This window comes from Amphibalanus amphitrite, unplaced genomic scaffold, assembly GCF_019059575.1.
Source record: "Amphibalanus amphitrite isolate SeventyFive unplaced genomic scaffold, NRLGWU_Aamphi_draft 000944F_arrow, whole genome shotgun sequence".
In the NCBI taxonomy this organism is placed as follows: domain Eukaryota; kingdom Metazoa; phylum Arthropoda; class Thecostraca; order Balanomorpha; family Balanidae; genus Amphibalanus; species Amphibalanus amphitrite.
The window spans coordinates 1-20,343 of record NW_024882438.1 but is presented as its reverse complement, the minus strand read 5'-3'; the positions used below and the strand labels follow the sequence as shown (position 1 = coordinate 20,343).

Here is a 20,343-nt window from a genome sequence, read left to right as displayed (position 1 = left end):
GGGCATGCACACTCTTAAAAACTCGCATTGGGCGGGTAGGGTTTCCCAGGTATTGGCTCCAAAACACCGTATTCGGCTCCCGAATACGTCCACGTGACCCGCCTCGTTCCTAGTTAAGCTCTAATTAGATCAAGTGACTCATAAGGAGCGAAAAGGCGACAAAAAGCATGAATTTCCCTATGGCGGCGGGCTGCCGGGTTGCCAGACGGCGCACCGGCTATTTCCACTTTTGACACACCATGTAGTGCCTCTTAATTCAAAAAATATTTTCTGGATTTTTGTTTATTTTTGTGTTAGTGGGGCTAAGAAATGTCTGAATTTTTCCTAAATGGCATTGGTTTATCTGTATGTCCACAGCAAGACTAGGAAAAATGGTAACGGTGGGGCAGGCGTCATCAACAGCTTTCTGTTGTAAACAGCCAAGGTTGATGCATTATTAGGGCCTGTTGAAAATCAAAATGAAATAAATAGGGCCGGCTCTCTGGTTTGACTTTAAAAAAAAAAACTTAAATATATGAGCACTTCAATTATATTGGTGGCGGTGGTGGCAGCAGATAGCACACTGGCGGTACACAACCTCACACGGCGGCGGTGGCGACAGAACTCAGAACGAAATACGACAACAAAGCGAAATCGGCGCGGTTAGGAAAAATATTCGTGAAAGATGCAGGGGTTACCAAATGGGCTGCCATGAGTAAAATAAAATGACGGGGCGTAAAGGAAAGGTAGGATACAACACAGTAACGATGGAAAACAAATACGGTACGGTAACATAAGGAGAAAAAGGTCACAGGGCAGTAACGAATAGCGACATACTCCCCACTTTCGAAGTGAGCCGTCACTTCGAAAAGTCTCTCCTCACTCAGCACACAAGTCACTTTTTCGGCACTCGCCTCGCCGACGCTCACTTCACTCCGACGCCTCTAGTCTCAACAGTTTGTTGATCGGGCGGCGGGTAAGTCGCCCTCTTAGCACGATACTCGCCGCGCGAGCGCGGCCGTCCGCTCCAGACAGGAGGGACACCACGCGCGCCAGAGGCCAGCGACCACGCGGACCTTCCGCGTGCACCAGCACAATCTCTCCGACCTCGGGCAGCCGAACCGGACGGCCGCGCCGAGAGAAGCTCCATGTGCGAAGAGTCTGCAGGTACTCTTTGGTCCATCGCTGAACCAGGTGCTCGCTGACCAGCCGCTGGTGCCGCCAGCGCCGACTCAGGCTGTCCAGCTCGTGGCCAGACGGAGAGAGCACGCCACGGATGGACGTGACCCCGAACAACAGGTGCGCGGGCGTCAGCACGTCGTCGTCACCTGGGGTGAGAGGTCGGAAGTTCAGTTATAACGCCAACTCATACAGGGTGACTGCCAACTCCTCATGGGTAAGATAACACTGGTGCAGGGTAATGCGCAGGGACTTCTTGGTTATCCCGACCAAACGTTCCCAGAAGCCGCCCCACCAGGGCGCCGCCTCGGGTACAAAGCGCCAGGTCACAGCTGCAGGTAGGTGCCCGAGCAGGGCATGAAACGTTCTGGCATTGTCACTCACAACTAGCGATGGGGTGCCACGTAGCGCAAAGAAGCGGCGCAAAGCCAACTTGACGTCAGTGACATTCTGAGTCTTACACAGTTCGAGATGCACAGCTCGCGACGAGGCACAGGTCAGCAGCAGTACCCATACCTTGTCGCCGCCCTTGACGTACATCGGACCGAAAAAGTCCACACCGACCCGGCTGAACGGACGACTGGGCTCCGTCCTGAACAGGGGCAGCGCGCCATCAGCTGACCGGTACGGCGCACCCCGGTACCTCCGGCACCTGAAGCATGTACTGACCACACGATGAACAGTTCGTCTCCTCACACAGTATTCACCAGACAGCAGTGCCAGTGTGGTGCGGGTACCCTGGTGAAACGATTTACGGTGTGCATCATCCACTATCAAGGTGGTCAGATGGGCAAACTCAGGCAGAATGATCAGAGCAGGTTCGTGAGTTCGCGTGACTGCTTCTAGGACACCATCTGCGTTTAGACGAGGTCTGACCTTCTCGAGTCGCGAGTTGGGTGGCAGCGGCGCGCCTGCCGTCAGCGCCTCCAGCTCCGGCGCGTAGGCGGCACTCTGCGAGACCCGGATCCAGAACAGCAGCGCCTCCCGGCGCTCCTCGGGTGACAGCGCTCCACTCCTCCTCTCCGTGCGCTGGTGCCTGGCGTTGTGCGCGAAACGAAGAATCCACGCGGTGCGGTTCACTGCCTGCTTGAGATGAGAACACCGAGTCACATCAAACGGTCCACGCATGACGTCCGGAATCAGATCAGGGCCACGCCCTCGTCTCACGGTCACGACCTGACGTCTGACCTCGGGCCTCGTCTCTGCTTCGGCTTCTGCTGAGGGAGGCGTCAGTAGCACTAACGAGGCATCATAGTCAGGCGGACTCAAATCAAATGGTGGACCCTTCCACCACTTGTCACAGGCGATGAGAGAGGTCAGCGTTACCCCTCTCGTGCCTATGTCAGCGGAGTTATCAGAGCCTCTGACGTACCTCCACTGGTCGGCGGTCGTCAACTGAAGCACAGTCTTCACCCGGTTCTCCACGAACATCTTGAGAGGCCGCCTCCGGTTGAGCCAGTGAAGCACGTCGGTCGAGTCGGACCAGTAGGTGACTGTTGCGCTCTCCAGATGCAGCGCGTTCTTGATGAAGTCCATCAACCTGGCTCCAACAACAGCGGCCATCAGCTCCAGCCTGGGGATCGTTAGATGTGGAGACAGGGGGGCCAGCCTACTCTTCGACATCACCAGGGCAGGCTCCCCACCCTGGACCACATACACCACCGCGCAGTAGGCGGTCCGAGACGCGTCACAAAACACGTGAAAAGTCGCTCCGGACTGATCGTCACGCGCTCCGGCTAGGCGAGGGAACCAGATCACCCTCCCCGGCGAGTCTCTCCACCAGGCTCGGACCTCGGTCTGCAGCACCCCACTCAGGGGACTATCCCATGTGCATTCAGCGTCAAGCCAGGTACGCTGAAACAGGGCCTTCCCCCAGATCAGCCACGGCGTCACCACGCCGAGCGGATCAAACGGTCTACTCACAGCAGATAGCAGCTCAGTCCGGGTGCCAGGGCAGGTCACCTGTGGCACGGTCACGGCCAGACGATCCGATCTTGTGCTCCACAGTAGGCCGAGCACCTTCTCGTCCTCAGTGTCGTCACCAGACATCCTGGTCTTGTGAAGATCCATGGAGGCCTCGCTGAAGACGTCACCCATATTCGTCAGTCCGGCCTCTGCCTCCGCCCTCGTACTGAAGGACGGGCACATGTCGTCCATGTAGACGGAATCCTGAACCTTCTGCAACAGAACAGGTTCATCGCGCAGACACCGGCGGACGTGCTCAGCGATAGTGCACAGCAGCATGTAGGGCGAACAGGTGAGTCCAAACGGGACCCTGCGAAACCTCAGCCGCTGGCCCGCCCACAGCAGCTGCACGAACTGACGGTCCTCCTCAGTGAGTACAATCTGATGGAAAGCTGCACGAATGTCCGTCTGACAACTCACGGCTCCTGAACGGAAGTTAAGTAGCACAGCTGGTAAACGATGCAGCAGGTTCTCTCCCGGCTCAAGGTAGGAGTTCAGGCTCATACCTGCACCGTCTGGCGCTGATCCATCGAACACCACTCGCAGTTTGCCGTTGCGGTGCAGTCCTCGGTGCGGTAAGATGAACTCTGATGGTGGACTCGGCAGCGCGGGCTCGATGACGGCGTCTTCCAGCAGCTGATGCAGGTGGTCATCGTACTCCTGAAACTGTTCAACATTCAATTTCTCTGTCATACGGTGAGTCCGGGTCTTCGATAACATCAGGTTAGACACTGGGCGCTGGTCGGACTTCCATACTAGCCCCATCTCATACCTGTTCTCGGTGGCGTTCCAAGTCGGTACAGGTGGGTCTCTCTCGGCGGTCTCCTCTGCGGCGACTCCCACAGCGTCCAGCGTCCACATTCGCTCGACGTCAACCAGCTGACAGCGGTAGGCGTGCCGCTGCCGGGTCGTCTGCTGGCCTGGGGACTGTCCGTGGAGCACATACCCGAACACAGTCTCCACCAGACGGAGGCCAGGATTCACCTCCACCTGGTTCCACAACACCACCTTGTACAGCTGATCACACCCAATTAGAACATCAACAGGTCCGTCACGGAAGTCATCAGCAAGCTCTACACTTGGGGGCAGAGACTGAATGGGTGGTGGAGCTCCCACGGGCGCACACAGCTTATCAGTTCTCCAGAACACAAGCTCGGCCTCACCTTTCTGGTATCCAGTGAGCCGCGCGCTTACTTGGTCGTACTGGTGAGCCTCCTCAACTCTTTCCTTGAATCCGACACACGCGAAGGTCCCCTGGCCGACCTTCTCGAGTCCCAGCTGGTCAGCCAGTGAAGCCCGGATGAAGGAGGCGTCTGCCCCGCCGTCAATCAGCGCGCGTACTAGACGCACGCCCCGAGGACCAGCCACCTCCACGAGCGCCGTCTGCACGTAGCAGTGCTGCTGGCTCCGCACGCCCATGCACATTCGTCCCTGGTTGGCAGAAAAAGTACCAGCAGCAGCAGGGGGCGGCAATGGTCTGCGATCAGGCATGCGACTCTCAGACACAGCAGCAGCGGCAGGGGGTGACAGAGGTCCGCGATCAGGTACCCATCTCTCAGTAGGCATGAGGGCTGCATGCTCTCCGGGCGGCGGGTGCAATGACGAGTGGTGCGGGCCACCACACCATGGGCATCGGGTGCTGTGGCAAGCACGCAGCAGATGGGGACCAAGACACTGGTAGCAGAGCTTAGCCTGGCGCACAACATCCCAGCGAACAGGCACAGTCATGGTGCGGTAGGCCGAACACGCAGCCAGGCCATGCCTACCCGTTCCGCATGCCAGACATACCCAGTCAGGTCCCTTCTTCTGCCTCACGTTCAGCATGCTGACTGTCGGCTTCCCAGGTACTGCGGTAGGTGGCTGCTCACTGGTGGTCCTCTTCCTCCGAGCAGCTGCCTCCTCCCTGATGCTCATCTCCTTCTGCAGGAACTTCAGGAAGACTGTGAGTTCATCAGATGAGTCAGCACTGCATCTCAGCCATTCAATCTTCCATGACTCAGGGATGCACGACAATAGCACAGGCATCAGCAGAACAGCATATGAGTCAGGCAACACGTTCATCGTCTCCAGCGCCCTGACCTCAGAAACCAGCCCATCAATCATGCGGCGCAAGCGGACCAAGTCATTGTCACTGTGCACAGGGGTGGTGGACAACAATCTCTGCATCAGCACCTTAACACGCGCACTGCAGGGGGGGTTGTTTTCAACCCCCCCTGTGGTTTTTCGCAAATTGCGAGAAAACGGCGGCGCGTAGCGCCGCCAAATTTTGCATACCTGTTCTCACAACTTTTGCACACCTTGAGTAAAAATTTTGACCCCAGGTGACCTATGGTCAGGTCACCAGGTCAGGTCAAGTGACCCTACCTCGAAACGTAAATTTCGAAGTTTGCAATCCCACCAAGCCCACAGTTGTTGAGATATGATCTTGAAACCCACAGGAAATAGTAAAGTCATCACGAGCTACAACTTGTATATCTCGGAATTTTTATATCGATGACCTAAGGTCAGGTCATTTTTGCGACCGGCCCATTATAAGTCAATGGGAGAAATTTCAACTTACTCTGAATGCCATCCTATGACTTCAATACGCTCAGGATCATAGTATTACAGGTCCCTGTTGGTGATTTCACCGAAAAATATCACTTATGACCTTTGGAAGGTGATCTCCAGGTCATCTTAGGTCACCTGAGGTCACCAGCGGTTTTTCTTCAATAACTTGAGATTGAGTAGAGATAGAGACTCCGTTCGACGTTTATCGTGTTTTTCTCGTCAATGCGGATCGAATGATATGCAACATGACCTATTTCGGTCAGGTCATGACCTTGACCTGAGGTCAAATTTTCAACTTGACCTTTCGAGGTCATATTATATATCATTCGATGCGCCTTGACGAGCTAAGAACGATGGCGTTCGAATCGATCCTCTGTCTTGTGTGCAAGACAAGTTATTCAAGAAAAACTACCGCGAAATTCCTGTTGTGAAAATCGTAACATTTTGTCTTCGGTGACCTCTGGTGACCTCGTTTTTTACCTGACCCAAAAATGATCTTAGTATTTCTTGTCGATCTCATCTTAACCTATCCAACGCCGTTTACCGCTTGTCGCTACGTTGCGCCGTTTTCGAGATCTCAGGGGGGGTTGTTTTCAACCCCCCCCCCCCCTGCAGTTCGTGTTCGGCTCAGACCCGCTGCAGTGCGCGTGTTAATGCACAAATCTGGGCGATCAAACCTTTCCTTCAGGGTCTCCACAGCCTTCAAGTAGCCCTGGTCAGTGATGGGAAGACCCTGCACAGCCACCTCTGCCTGATCGACGAGGTGCGCCTTCAAGTGCACCAGCTTTTCGACAGGTGCATAAGCAGGGTTGTCATGGACAGATACACAGAACAGGCTCCAGAACTCTGACCACTTTTCCACATCCCCACAGAACTTGGGCAGCTTCAGGTCCAGCTTTCCCCCCAGGTAAGGCGGCACACACTGAGCCCTTCCAACAGAGACCTCAGAGCTCCTTTCCAGACGAGCAAGCACACGCTTAGCTTTGAAAATCTGATCCTGCATATCCTGAATATGCGAGGTATCATCAGGCACAGACAGCTTTGTCAGGCTCACCTGGATCTCGGTCATCAGATCAACGTGCTGCTCAAGGTGGTGTATTGCCAAGGCAAGGTCGTCCTCTTGAGAATTATCACATTCGGCAAGCTCTTTCATCAGTCTGGTTGCCTTACCTCGAGCCACAGTCCTTTTCTGTTTAAGCTGTGCCTCACTCTCCATCTTGATATACACAATTCACAAGTCAATCTCAGTCTTGATCAGTCAAAATCAATCAGCAAATCATCAAAGAAGCAAATTTAACAGAAATCAAAAAGTCATCCGGCCCGGAGGACTATGTTGAAAATCAAAATGAAATAAATAGGGCCGGCTCTCTGGTTTGACTTAAAAAAACTTGAATATATGAGCACTTCAATTATATTGGTGGCGGTGGTGGCAGCAGATAGCACACTGGCGGTACACAACCTCACACGGCGGCGGTGGCGACAGAACTCAGAACGAAATACAACAAAGCGAAATCGGCGCGGTTAGGAAAAATCAGCTGCCGGACATTGGTCACGTGACCACATTTTCCGTGTGACCTTGAGTTGGCACCAGATTTTGTCGACAGACGTGGCGCAGCTTATTTTACTGCATTATTTTAGATACTAAATATTTAGACGCATGGTGGTAAATGATACCGTGCAAATAATATTGAATCATCGGTGACATAGTTACCATTGATACTTGAATAGCATCAATAAAATGCAATTAATCTATTATTACTCTTCCATTGATTTTATTGTGTTTGCAGGCATAGGTAGAAACTGAAGAGCTGAGCCTGCAGCTTACAGTTGTTCAATATAGTAGCGGCGGAACACCTTCAATAGGGGGGGGGGGGCACTGCCGACTTTCGGTCCGATTCTTTCCATGCAACGCCCATAGGGCTAATGTTTAAATGCCAAAATTATAGGGGGCACGGTGCCCCGGTGCCCTCCCCGTTCCGCCGCCTATGGTTTTATAACTCTTAATGCATGAATCAATGCTACTGAGGGCTGCAAATTTGTTTCACTTATCTTTAATAACTGATGCCCTACCTTCATCTGCCATTATCTGTAAGAATCTTGCATCAATCATCACCAGACTTCTTAGTTTTTTTTTTACATTCCTACGCCCCCGCCGCGAGAGTGGGCGGGTACGACTCCCTCGCCCTAATTGAGCTAGCCTCGCGGGAAAAACAAGCATGTGTGCCGTTACGGGACCGGGGACGCAGCGATTGATGCACGGTTAAAAAGTCTCAGGTCAACTGGTGGCCTCTGAGGGTCAGGTCAAGTGCCCCGAGGGCCAAAATACGATTTTGGGTTTTGAAAAATAACTTTGCCGAAAAAAAACGGCGCAGAGTCGCGATTTTAGTACCATCATGTTTGTCATGCTCCGGTGCGTCAAAATGGTACACTTTTGTTTGGGTGGGGTCAACATAAGGTGCTCACATCGGGTCAAAGTCAGGTCAGAGGCACTCAGGTCACGAACTTGGTCGGAGGAGGTCATATCGTATATCATTCGATTCGGTAGGTCTTCCCGAGTCTATTGGCGACTTTTCCGACTTGCCAGTTCAATTTTGTCAGGAGTTATTGACGAAAAAACTTGTGACCTTTGTGACGTCATGAATGACGTCACGCTAGGTTAAAGATGCAAAAGTGAAGCATTGGACATTGCAAGAATTGCATGAAATTGCGATTCCATGTGCTTGAGCTAGGTTTAGATCATTCTCGGCGTCAAAATTACAGTTTCCATATTTTCCCCATTGACTTGTAATGGTGACGTCACGCGATCGGCCTGACCTCATGTGACCTTTAGGAGAAATCCGAGATATACCTACAAGTTTTGAGACTCCTAGAGGATACTAGGTCCTGTAAGTATCATCTCGCTGTGACAGCTCCTCTGGCACCGAGGGCATTGCGAAGTTTCGGTATTTTGGAACTATTGCAGAGGTTCACGTGTGACGTCATAAGTCAGTGATCTGACCTGAGACGGAAATGCAATTGGTTTCCAAAGATGCGTATGGAAGCAAAGATAAGGTGTGCCAAATAGCAGCCCTCTACCTGTAAGGTGTTTTGAGCTATCGCCAAAAGTCGTGAGTGGAGCGCTACTGACTCTCCGGTCGGCCGCCGGGGGTTAGGAGGCGTGCAGGGTATCGGAAAACCACCTGGTACTTTGCGAATTTTGCCGATAAAAATATGTTTCTTATGCCGACTTACAGCCAAGAGACTACTGAATCTCAAACCAGTCGTATCCTTGCACTAAATGGCTTGGTTTAGACACGATAGGTCTGAAAAGAAAAGGTCCCATGTATTCTCTATGGGCGCCGCGAGGCCGTTGGCACCAGAGTTTCGGGAAGTGCCCTCGCCACAACCGCACGTGCAGATTTGGTCACGTGACCAAGCGCATTTGCCGCCACTGTATTTATATACACTGTGGGAAAAATATTCGTGAAGGATGCAGGGGCTACCAAATGGGCTGCCATGAGTAAAATAAAATGACGGGGCGTAAAGGAAAGGTAGGATACAACACAGTAACGATGGAAAACAAATACGGTACGGTAACATAAGGAGAAAAAGGTCACAGGGCAGTAACGAATAGCGACAGGGCCCAAATGCATAAAAAAATTTACGTGAGATTACCCACAATGCTTGGACACGTTGATGACGTCACTGGTGGCAGTTCGATCTATGCATACTATCGATGCAGGGTTTTCAATCGATATGAGATCTTTGATTTGCGGAACTGGAAGATCACACGTGATAATGCATTTTGAGCTCTAAAATGAGACTGAGATCGCCGGTTCGAACCCCACCGGCTCGGCGGCAAGAATTAGCCGGGCATATTTAATAGGGTGTGTCATCGAGGGGGTGATTCTCGCAGAATCAAACGCCGTAAGGTTTTTCCTTGGCACATTGATCAATAATGAATTTTCATCCATATCCGAGTCCACCAAAATTAAAATTCGTGCGGCGCCAGCCGTTCAAAGTTTTGGCGCCCGGCGTTGCAGTCTCCAATGCTGAGCGTCACCCAGCACTGCGAGTAGCACCAAGTATTGTAGGAGGTAATAATGCAAAATAACTACCGCTGAAAATGATGCTTTTGAGCGCTTCTAAGGCTGATTGTTGCAAAAAAGCATGTCCTTAGAGTGTCCAATTATTCTTTTTATTGTGCTCAATGAATTAAATCGAGCATGGCTTCTGAAACTAAAGAAGAAGCTGCCCGATTTTGAGAAGCGGGCGGGGTGGAGGCGGAGACGGCAAGTGACTCAGATTCGTCTTCTGAAAACACCGACTCCGTGGCATCCTCTGGGCGGTGCTTCTTCTTCTTCTTCTTCTTCTTCAGCATGTCATCTCGTGTGACCTGGCCCGTCTCCACCAGGAAGTCCCGGATGAGTCCAGCCTCGGTGGAAAGGATCTCCCTCAGCGTCGGCAAAGGGCCCCACAGGCGGGTCCGTGGCCCCTGGTAGGCGGGGTAGTCGACCAACAGGTGTTTGGCCGAGTCCGGTTCGTCGCAACGGACTTTCTCGTCAGACTCGGCCGGACCGAGTCGGAATCGGGTGTCTCCGGTGAGTGGGGAGCAGCTCACGCGGAGCTGTGCCACTGTGATCGACGCTCGGCGGCCCAGTTCTCTCTCCGTGGCCCAGAGCGCCACATCTTCCGCATTCGCAGATGTGTACCTCAAGTTCCCGAGCCGCAGTAATAGCCGGTCATACGAGCCTGCAGGGTTAGCGTCCGATGGCTGCGTTGGTCCTTCAGGAAGACAGCCTCCTGCTGAGTGACTGTGGGCGATGAGACTTGTGCACCTGCTCTGAGAGTTGCATTTGCATTTGGCGATATCCAGGAGCTGTTGAATAATGCAGTGGCGGCGCTTTGCTGGTTCCCTGTGTCGTGCTATAATTGTCGCATGGGCATTTCCTAATCAGCTACGTTTTTTTTTCGCCTCGTGAGTTATGATCCGGATAGCATAGGGCCCTGCCGAAAGTGACACGGCCGCGTACAAAACATTTCGTGATAGGACAGCCGGCACTTTTGTCCCAACAGCGACTGCTGACTAAAGCAGAGGCCTTCAGTTATGTCAGGTGGCTGAGTCCTCAAAGAAGAAATCCAACAAATAGTGCATTTAGGGCCGTGGCGAAAAAAGGACAAGGCAACTCTGAACTAATGAAGGAATCCCTGTTCGTGATCTATGTAAAACACACGACGAAAGTGATCAAAAGGGACTGCTATAAGCCCTACAGACAGCCCTACAGACTTCTGAACAAAACACCAGAGACACAGGAAGGAACAAAGCGCCGCCACTGCATAATTCAACAACTCCTGGATATCGCCAAATGCAAATGCAACTCTCAGAGCAGGTGCACAAGTCTCATCGCCCACTGAGTCACTCAGCAGGAGGCTGTCTTCCTGAAGGACCAACGCAGCCATCGGACGCTAACCCTGCAGGCTCGTATGACCGGCTGTTACTGCGGCTCGGGAACTGGAGGTACACATCTGCGAATGCGGAAGATGTGGCGCTCTGGGCCACGGAGAGAGAACTGGGCCGCCGAGCGTCGATCACAGTGGCACAGCTCCGCGTGAGCTGCTCCCCACTCACCGGAGACACCCGATTCCGACTCGGTCCGGCCGAGTCTGACGAGAAAGTCCGTTGCGACGAACCGGACTCGGCCAAACACCTGTTGGTCGACTACCCCGCCTACCAGGGGCCACGGACCCGCCTGTGGGGCCCTTTGCCGACGCTGAGGGAGATCCTTTCCACCGAGGCTGGACTCATCCGGGACTTCCTGGTGGAGACGGGCCAGGTCACACGAGATGACATGCTGAAGAAGAAGAAGAAGAAGAAGAAGCACCGCCCAGAGGATGCCACGGAGTCGGTGTTTTCAGAAGACGAATCTGAGTCACTTGCCGTCTCCGCCTCCACCCCGCCCGCTTCTCAAAATCGGGCAGCTTCTTCTTTAGTTTCAGAAGCCATGCTCGATTTAATTCATTGAGCACAATAAAAAGAATAATTGGACACTCTAAGGACATGCTTTTTTGCAACAATCAGCCTTAGAAGCGCTCAAAAGCATCATTTTCAGCGGTAGTTATTTTGCATTATTACCTGCTGCAATACTTGGTGTTACTCGCAGTGCTGGGTGACGCTCAGCATTGGAGACTGCAACGCCGGGCGCCAAAACTTTGAACGGCTGGCGCCGCACGAATTTTACTTTTTTGCAAAAACGGTTGCTATGCCGTGTGTTTGCAGGTCTCAGTGCCAAGGAATTTCTTTACGGCATTTGGTTCTGTTACTGATGACACACCCTAATATTTAACATATTTTGAAATTCTTTTATAGATCGAAGGTCTATTTTCGGCGGCGGAGTATCGTAGTTTTATTTGATATGCCCTGGCGCGAACTGTTAAGTGATGTATTTCCCCGTGCTCGACTTAAACACGTGACGTAACAGTACATTGCCGTAGGCAATGTTACTCGTGGGAGAGATTGCAGGCAATAGGAAGTCAAATATTTTAGGTTAAGTGGTTGTGTATCTGGCTTCAGGCCGAAGGCCTGAAGCCTGATGCATAACCACTTAACCTAAAATATTTGACTTACTATTACCTGCAATCTATTCCTGGGAGTAACTTATTCCTTAACCCCAGTAGGCAAAATCAGTAGGTTAGGTTAGATTAGGTTAGGTTTATTTATGCCCGGTAGGCAAAAATCAGTAGGTTAGGTTAGGTTAGGTTTATTTATGCCCGGTAGGCAAAAATCAGTAGGTTAGGTTAGGTCAGGTTAGGTTAGGTTTGGTTAGGTTATGTAGGTCAGATACAGCCATCAGAGACAACGGTTATCCAATTCGCCGGTGAAAATAAGCTCCCGATCTAATAACGGATTGCAAAACTCGATAAAAGGCACGGTAATTTATTACCGCCGATGGGATTCGAACCGCGATCTCAATCTTGTTAGAGAGCTCAAAAGTCATTTTCACGTGTGATTTCCCGCTTTGCATATCAAAGTTCTCATAACAATAGAAAACCCTGCATCAATAGTGCTTTTAGATCGAGCATACCAATTATTTTAGCCACCAGTGACGTCATCAACGTGTCTGAGCATTGTGGGTAATCTCGCGTAAATGTTATATGCGTTCGGGCCCTAATAATGCATGAACCTTGTTTGTTTACAACAGAAAGCTTTTGGTGACGCCTGCCCCACCGTTACCGGAAAAATGCGCCCAAAGTTCACACTCATGCGTGATTACTCAATGGGCTCAGTAAGGCCCGAAAGTATAGCTCAATTTCATTGTCCTGTCCTGTTGGTTTTAATCTTGCGAGGTCTTAAAGTTGCATATCTTCTGAAAGGCATCTTTATGTTACGGGTCATATGCTAACTTGGGCAGTATGCAAACTACCCGGGCAGTATGCAAACTACCCAACAGCCCGGGCAGTATGCATACCGCCCGGGTAGTATGCATACTACCCGACCCCTTGGGCAGTATGCATACCGCCCAAAATCTTGGGCAGTTTGCATACTGCCCGCTTCTTGTCGTGAAGTTGTGTATTCCATGTCCATTTTAAAAAGTATTAATGGCTCTATAAGTATTGGCCGGTCCCGTAGCTCAGTCGGTAGAGCGTTGGACTCCGCGTGGTGAGAGCACGCGTTCCCGGTTAAAACAGTTCGGGTTCGAAGCGCGACGGGCGATTGACGTTTAATGAGCCTCCTTACAGGTATGATTGCGGTTTGTGGCAGGCTGTAGCCAAGCGAAGTCAGTGAGAGGACCGGTCGTGCGCGGCTCTGTGCGCATTTTAAACTTTGGACTCCAAATTCTGCCATAGAACCGGCATTGCCCGATCGGAGGGTAGAGGGTAGGGTTACCGCAACAAGCTTCGCTTAGCGGGGGCTCTGTCCCTGTGAATCCTTGTATTCAAAAGGTTCGGACTAAATTTAAAAAAAGCAACGTAGTTCAATGGCGAAGTCTTTTTTTGCCGTCAAATGTGATTTATCGATTGAAGGGTGAAATAATGCTTTGAATATAAAGACCTAAAGTATTTCCCCAGAATTTCATTGAATTTCATTGCCAGCGGCCAACAAGCCATTTTCATCTGAAATGAGGACAGATTTATAGTGCCATCACTCGCTGGTTTTTGTTTGGCACTTGGGCCTGTAGAGGGCGTTATTATAGTTTCAATAGCTAATGTTACATGAAACCATTTACATGAAAGACGTTACAAGTTGTTATGGTCGGGTTACCAGGTCAGGTCAAGTGACCTTACCCCAGAAAAAGTTAGAATGCTCGCCATAGCTACACCGATCGAACGATCGCTTTAAATTTTTAAGCGATTAATAAGAGTAACATTAGGTTCAAAATGCATGTATTTGAATTTTGATATCATACCGATGACTTTAGGTCAAGTCACTTTTGCACAGTCTCCCTAAGAAGTTGACAGGAGAAAGTTGAAGGACGCTCCTTTTGATGAACGTCATTCTAAACACCCTCAAACATCGGGTTATAGGTAAACATGACGCACTGAATCGAAAAAATTGCACTTGTGACCCCTTTTTATGACCATGAGGTCATATCAGGTCATAAAAGGTCTCCAGCAGTTCTTTGACCATTATTTTTTATGAAGACGTGTTGGAGTGATGGTCATGGAAACAACCTTAGATGTGTTCAGTTCGACGATAAGGAGCGGCTGATAAACAACATGACCTTTTCATGTCAAGTCATGACCTTGACCTCAGGTCAAATTTTGAACTTAGATCAACTCCGAGTAGGTACATATTCCAGAAAGCGCTAAAAGAGCTATCGAATGCGTCTTTCTGCGGCGCTATATCTTCCGAGTTATGGGCGAATTTATGTAAAAAAATGAAAAAGACGAAAGTTGATCTTTGATAACCTCTGTTGCCTTATTCTTTGAACTGACCTTAAAAATGACTAGGGCACTTTCGTCATGATCTTTGACGCTATTTCGAATGCCGGTTACCGCATCTCACATGCCGCTTACTTCTGTTCCGCTAAGTGGCACGGGAGTCGAGCAGGGGTGTTCAACCCCCCCCCCGCCCCCCCAGCCCGGCACGACTGGCGCCGAGCACCGCCCCAGCGCGGGTTAAAGCGTCTGTCATTGACATGTATATGTGAGCTATTGCATTAACTAGTCTCACGGGCCACGGTCAGCATATTGCCCGAGTAAACACATTGCCCGTGAGAGAAAAGGTGGGTAGTATGCATACTACCCGGGCAGTATGCAAACTGCCCGGGCGGTATGCATACTGCCCAAGGGGTCGGGTAGTATGCATACTACCCGGGCGGTATGCATACTGCCCGGGCTGTTGGGTAGTTTGCATACTGCCCAAGTTAGCATATGACCCGTAACATTTATAAGGAATGGAATGGCAAACAGAAAGTATGCCACAACCTTACTAAGGTCACAAAAATGTCATTTACAAAAAACCCTTACAGTCACCATATTGAAGGAATGGTATTCTAAATAAATGTAGGAAATCAACAATGTTTTCCACACTTTTCCACTCCGAAATATATCCTATCGAATTCGCCACTTTCTCCTGCACAAGACAACGCCTAGTTTGGCTGCCGAAACTTGCCTGAACACGGAATATTCACACTAGAGTATCTTAATACCCCACTCTAGGAGCGTTAGGGCAAACAGCACGATATAGGTATGTTCCGGACATAGGCGAATAATTTTACTTCGTGATTTATATGATGCATATTTTGTGAGACACATTCGTTAGGAATAGGATCAGGGGCCCGGGAACGATTTTCAAGTTGGGGGGCGAACCTAAAATGCCTGACATGATGCATATGAAGCAGTGGCGTAGTAAGGGGTCTAAGGGGACACGTACCCCCCCCCCCACCCCCCACCCATCGGGTTGAAAGGGACCCTCGGGTCCGAGAGGACCTGCGGTGCCATTTGACCGCTGAGGGTTAACGATGGCCATATTTCGACTCAGAATGGCCTCATAGGTCTCGTTAGAGCACCTTATGGGCCCTAAATAACCACACTAAAATCTCGACAAGGGCCCCACGCCGGCTTCTGAGGGAATCTTGCAGATTTTAAGGGCCCCTCGGTGGTCTCCAAAGGCCCGTTACTGGCCTCTGAGAGTTCTTACCGGCCTATGAGGGGCCAGTTCTAGGGGCATTTCCCGCTTGTGATGATCACTCACTTATTTTTCCGAGGGTCCCATAACGGCAACTGTGGGGGCCCTCATCGGCGCCTATGAGGGCCCACACCGGTGTCTCTGAGCGTTTCACACCCCCAACTCTGAGTGCCTATACCAGTGCCTTTTAAAGCCCTATATCGGCGGCTCTGAGGACCCAACAGTCAACACCTGCGCATCTAAAGGCCACCCACTGGAAACTTTTGAGGGCCCCACACCGGTGACTCTGAGCCCTGAGGGCCCCACCGGCGTCTGACAGTACCATGCCGGTCTCTAAGGGGGAGCATTCATTCTGGCCAGGGTTCATAATGTCCAGTGTACGATATGCCCAGTGTCGAAATGGCCAGTGCCTTGAATGGGCCAGAGTTCATAATGTCCAGGGATTGCATGGTCCAAATGCGGCCAACTGGCTGCAGATAGGGTATATTCAAAGAGGCCAGGGTTCATAATGTCCAGGGCACGATGTGTCCAGTGTTCGAAATGGCCAGGGTTCATAATGTCCAGGACACGATGTGTCCAGTGTTCGAAATGGCCAGGGTTTATAATGTCCAGGGCACGATATGTCCAGTGTTCAAAATGGCCAGTGCCTTGAATGGGCCAGAGTGCATAATGTCCAGGGATTACATAGTCACTGATAGTGACGTCATTATGTAAAAAACACGGAACCAGCTCAATGCGAAGCAGTGCAGTGCCGAAGGCAATGCCTTAGGAGAGATTACAGGCAATAGTAAATCAAATATTTTTTGGTTAAGTGGTTATGTATCTGGCTTCAGGCCTTCGGCCTGAAGCCAGATACATAACCATTCAACCTAAAAATATTTGATTTACTATTGCTTGCAATCTATTCATGCGAGAAACTATTTCCTTATCCCCGGTAGGCAAACATCATTACCTTAGGTTAGGTTAGGTTAGGTTAGGTTAGGTTAGGTTAGGTTAGGTTAGGTTAGGTCAGGTTAGGTCAGGTTAGGTTAGGTTAGGTTAGGTTAGGTTAGGTTAGGTTAGGTTAGGTTAGGTAAGGTTAGGTTAGGTTAGGTTAGGTTAGGTTAGGTTAGGTTAGGTTAGGTTAGGTTAGGTTAGGTTAGGTTAGGTTAGGTTAGGTTAGGTTAGGTTAGGTTAGGTTAGGTTAGGTTAGGTTAGGTTAGGTTAGGTTAGGTTAGGTTAGGTTAGGTTAGGTTAGGTTAGGTTAGGTTAGGTTAGGTTAGGTTAGGTTAGGTTAGGTTAGGTTAGGTTAGGTTAGGTTAGGTTAGGTTAGGTTAGGTTAGGTTAGGTTAGGTTAGGTTAGGTTAGGTTAGGTTAGGTTAGGTTAGGTTAGGTTAGGTTAGGTTAGGTTAGGTTAGGTTAGGTTAGGTTAGGTTAGGTTAGGTTAGGTTAGGTTAGGTTAGGTTAGGTTAGGTTAGGTTAGGTTAGGTTAGGTTAGGTTAGGTTAGGTTAGGTTAGGTTAGGTTAGGTTAGGTTAGGTTAGGTTAGGTTAGGTTAGGTTAGGTTAGGTTAGGTTAGGTTAGGTTAGGTTAGGTTAGGTTAGGTTAGGTTAGGTTAGGTTAGGTTAGGTTAGGTGACACATACGTCCTGATTGTTCCAGATGTTATACATCGGTGCTGAAAATTCCAGATTTTCCCAAAACATGGTCCTATGTTATCCTAAATATCTCTTAACACGTTAATGTTATGCAAATGAGTCTTTGCACACTCATTAAGGAAGAACGAACCTATCGTTTGACACCTTTTATTTTTTCCTACCTATTGTAATAACAGAGCTAGAGAAGCGCAAAGTTGGTCGAAAAACGGCGAAAAATGATCTCCTTAGAGAGCGTGTCCTTATTATTCCAGATCGGTTCTTAAAAATCCAGGGCTAAGGAATGCCCTAATTAATCCAGATTTTATGCAAATTGTCTTCTTTATCGTTTTTTGCAATTCAATCATATGCAATGAGTCATGCTGATTCTGAAAATCTAAGTGAAATTTTTGTAGGAAAAAAACTACTTGAGTTATTAAGCAACAAACCTCTAAGGAATTTGCTTAAGATTCCAGCAAAAATTTTCAATCGTTTTTTTCAACAAATTTTGGTACCAGACGATCAATCATGTCCTTCTGACTCCAAAAATCCAAGAAAATTTTAGGTAGGATAAAAATTGCGAGTTATACGCTATATTTAGTTTTTACCCAAAATCAAGAGAAAAACTAATGAATATTTTTTAATAAAAACCTTCTAGTCCTATGAAGTTTGACATGCTGAGTTCAAAAAAGCAAGTCTCAAATCTGTATCTTGAGTAGTTTTCCCACAAGAAAGAAAAAACCGATTTTTGCAAAAAATACATATTTTTTAATTGAACCACCTGTAGCATCTACAAATTTCAAACAAGATGTATTGTTATGTATTAGAAAAATTGCTCTTTGGCAGCACTACAAAACTGCTATCAGCGATTTTTATTATATGGTAGCAAAAAATAATAAAAAATCGGTATACAGCACCCAACATTTCAGTTCAGCCAAAGCTACAAATATAACCACTGTAAAGACGTCCTAAACAAAGTCAATTCATTCTTCTTGGTGATGTTCCTTATGTAACTTTTTGTCCTCTTTCAGAAAATCTGGTTTTAAAAAATCTATCTTGTATAAAACTCAAAATTTTTCAAAAAAACTTAATTTTTTGAAAATTGCTTAAAAGATGCTCCAATCAATTCTGAACATATTACTAATATATTTGCGTTAGAAAATATCAGTAGTTTTGATAATATCGTTCATTTAGTACGGCTACTACACGGTTTCATAATGTTAAAGAAAAACTTGTTGACAATTTTTAAGGATGAAAACGAGTATCAACTGTTGTAAATGTTTGTGATTATTAATCAGTTCGTCCAGCTCTATCAGAAGAAAGAAAAAAAAGTCAAAATTTTGAGAAAAAAATTTTTCAAAATTTTTTTTTTTGTCAAAATTTTTCATTCAAAATACCACTAAAATGTTGGTAATAGGTAGCAGAAGCACCCCAGAAGAGCAAATAACCAAAATCGCGGTAGTTTGCTCTCTAGAGGTAAATCTTTGAAAAAATTTACAATATTTGATCATCTATAGCTCAGGAACTAAATAAACTAGGACAATGTTTTACATCTTAATGTATAGAACTTTTGATGTTCTATTAGACCTGTAACCTATAGTTTAAGTACTTTGTTATTTTAACCCTGAAATTTTGAGTCAAAAGTACAAAAAGTTTAAAGTAATTTTTCGCCTAGTTCTCAAAACGATATCAAAAAACTTTACTTACCTTTTAGATAGACGATAAGAAGTTCTACAACATATGCCCATCAAAATGATAACACTTCCTTTTGTTTTTGTAACAATTAGTGTCAAACATAGCAAAAAATACAATTTTCAAACAACTGTAGAATCCGCACTGTACAAGTAAGGTATGATCTGAGCGCACCATCGGGCTTGTCTTGCAGAGAGCTTTCCAATGATACCCAATTTTGATGTTTTACTTGAAAAACAAAAGATTTGGAAAAACTTAGAAAATTTACAGCACCACGTGAAGTTTCTAAGTGTTTCAGTAGTACTATTCAATGCTTAATATCTCGTTAAGTATCCATATTCGCTTAAACATGTATATTACAAACTTTGATATGACCATCTCAAGAACATTTTTGCAAATTTTGAAAATTTTGAAAATTTTGAATTTTTCAAAATTTGTGTCTTTGCCATTTTAAAGAGTGGATTATGATACAATGCGACGTACTGAATCGAAAAAACATAACTTATCTATATACCAAAATGACCAGAAAGACCTTAGAAACGGCCTTGAAGGTTAAAAATTTAAGTTCAAGGTTGTTTTAATAAGATATCTCGGCTATTTTTTAACGAATGTTAAAAATCTGGGTATCATTCGATAGCTCTTGACGAGGCGCGTCGATTCATATACAGCAAAATCTGTTATCACCTTTTTTGAAAAAGATAATCCCAAAAAACACACTATTATTTTAATTTTTTCAGAAAATCAGTCTGCAATGAAAAAGCCGCATAGGCATAGCTACCCTGGAATCGGTAGGCCGCTCAATTCTCTACAAGCTCAATACAAAAAAATCCGTTTGGATGAAATTTTCAAAGATAGCAAAAACCAAGGCAGTTTTGGGAAAAGTACGTAAAGGGTTGAAATTTCAAAGGCCTCTAGAAACTTAACGAATAGGCTAGAGCAAATTTTCAATTATCATTAGATTCAGCTCGACGAGATCTTTCTGGTTATGGCATGAAAATCAAAAACTCAAAATTTCGAAAGTTACAAGCATGTGTTTTTTCAATGTTTACACCTAAATATCTATGAAACCTGAGCAGATACGCGAATTAAATACCTATCATTTAAAAAGATGTTATTGTGCTCTATTGATTCCATGCAAGAAGTTTTGATCCCTTTGTAGATTGCACATAATCAATCAAATAATATTGCTAATGAGTAATTTTCCCAGTTTTTTTGGATTTTACTCGGTTTTGAGTAAAGTGAGCGAAAACTAAGACCAG

At 47.7% G+C, this 20,343-nt stretch overlaps 1 protein-coding gene across 2 annotated transcripts; it reads right to left on the bottom strand.

The window, feature by feature from the left end:
• Positions 1-510: 510 nt before the first annotated feature.
• On the bottom strand, positions 511-3,972 carry LOC122368394. Of its 2 annotated transcripts, XM_043342295.1 has the most exons (3): positions 3,896-3,972; positions 1,675-3,789; positions 511-1,307 (listed from the first exon to the last, which is right to left on the bottom strand). In XM_043342295.1, the coding sequence occupies exons 2-3, from the start codon at positions 3,625-3,627 to the stop codon at positions 1,290-1,292; spliced, it is 1,971 nt and encodes a 656-aa protein (XP_043198230.1). In that variant the 5' UTR covers positions 3,628-3,789; positions 3,896-3,972; the 3' UTR covers positions 511-1,289. The 2 variants fall into 2 exon arrangements, with proteins under 2 accessions (XP_043198230.1, XP_043198229.1); XM_043342294.1 differs by having other exon boundaries at positions 511-3,789.
• Positions 3,973-20,343: the final 16,371 nt, after the last annotated feature.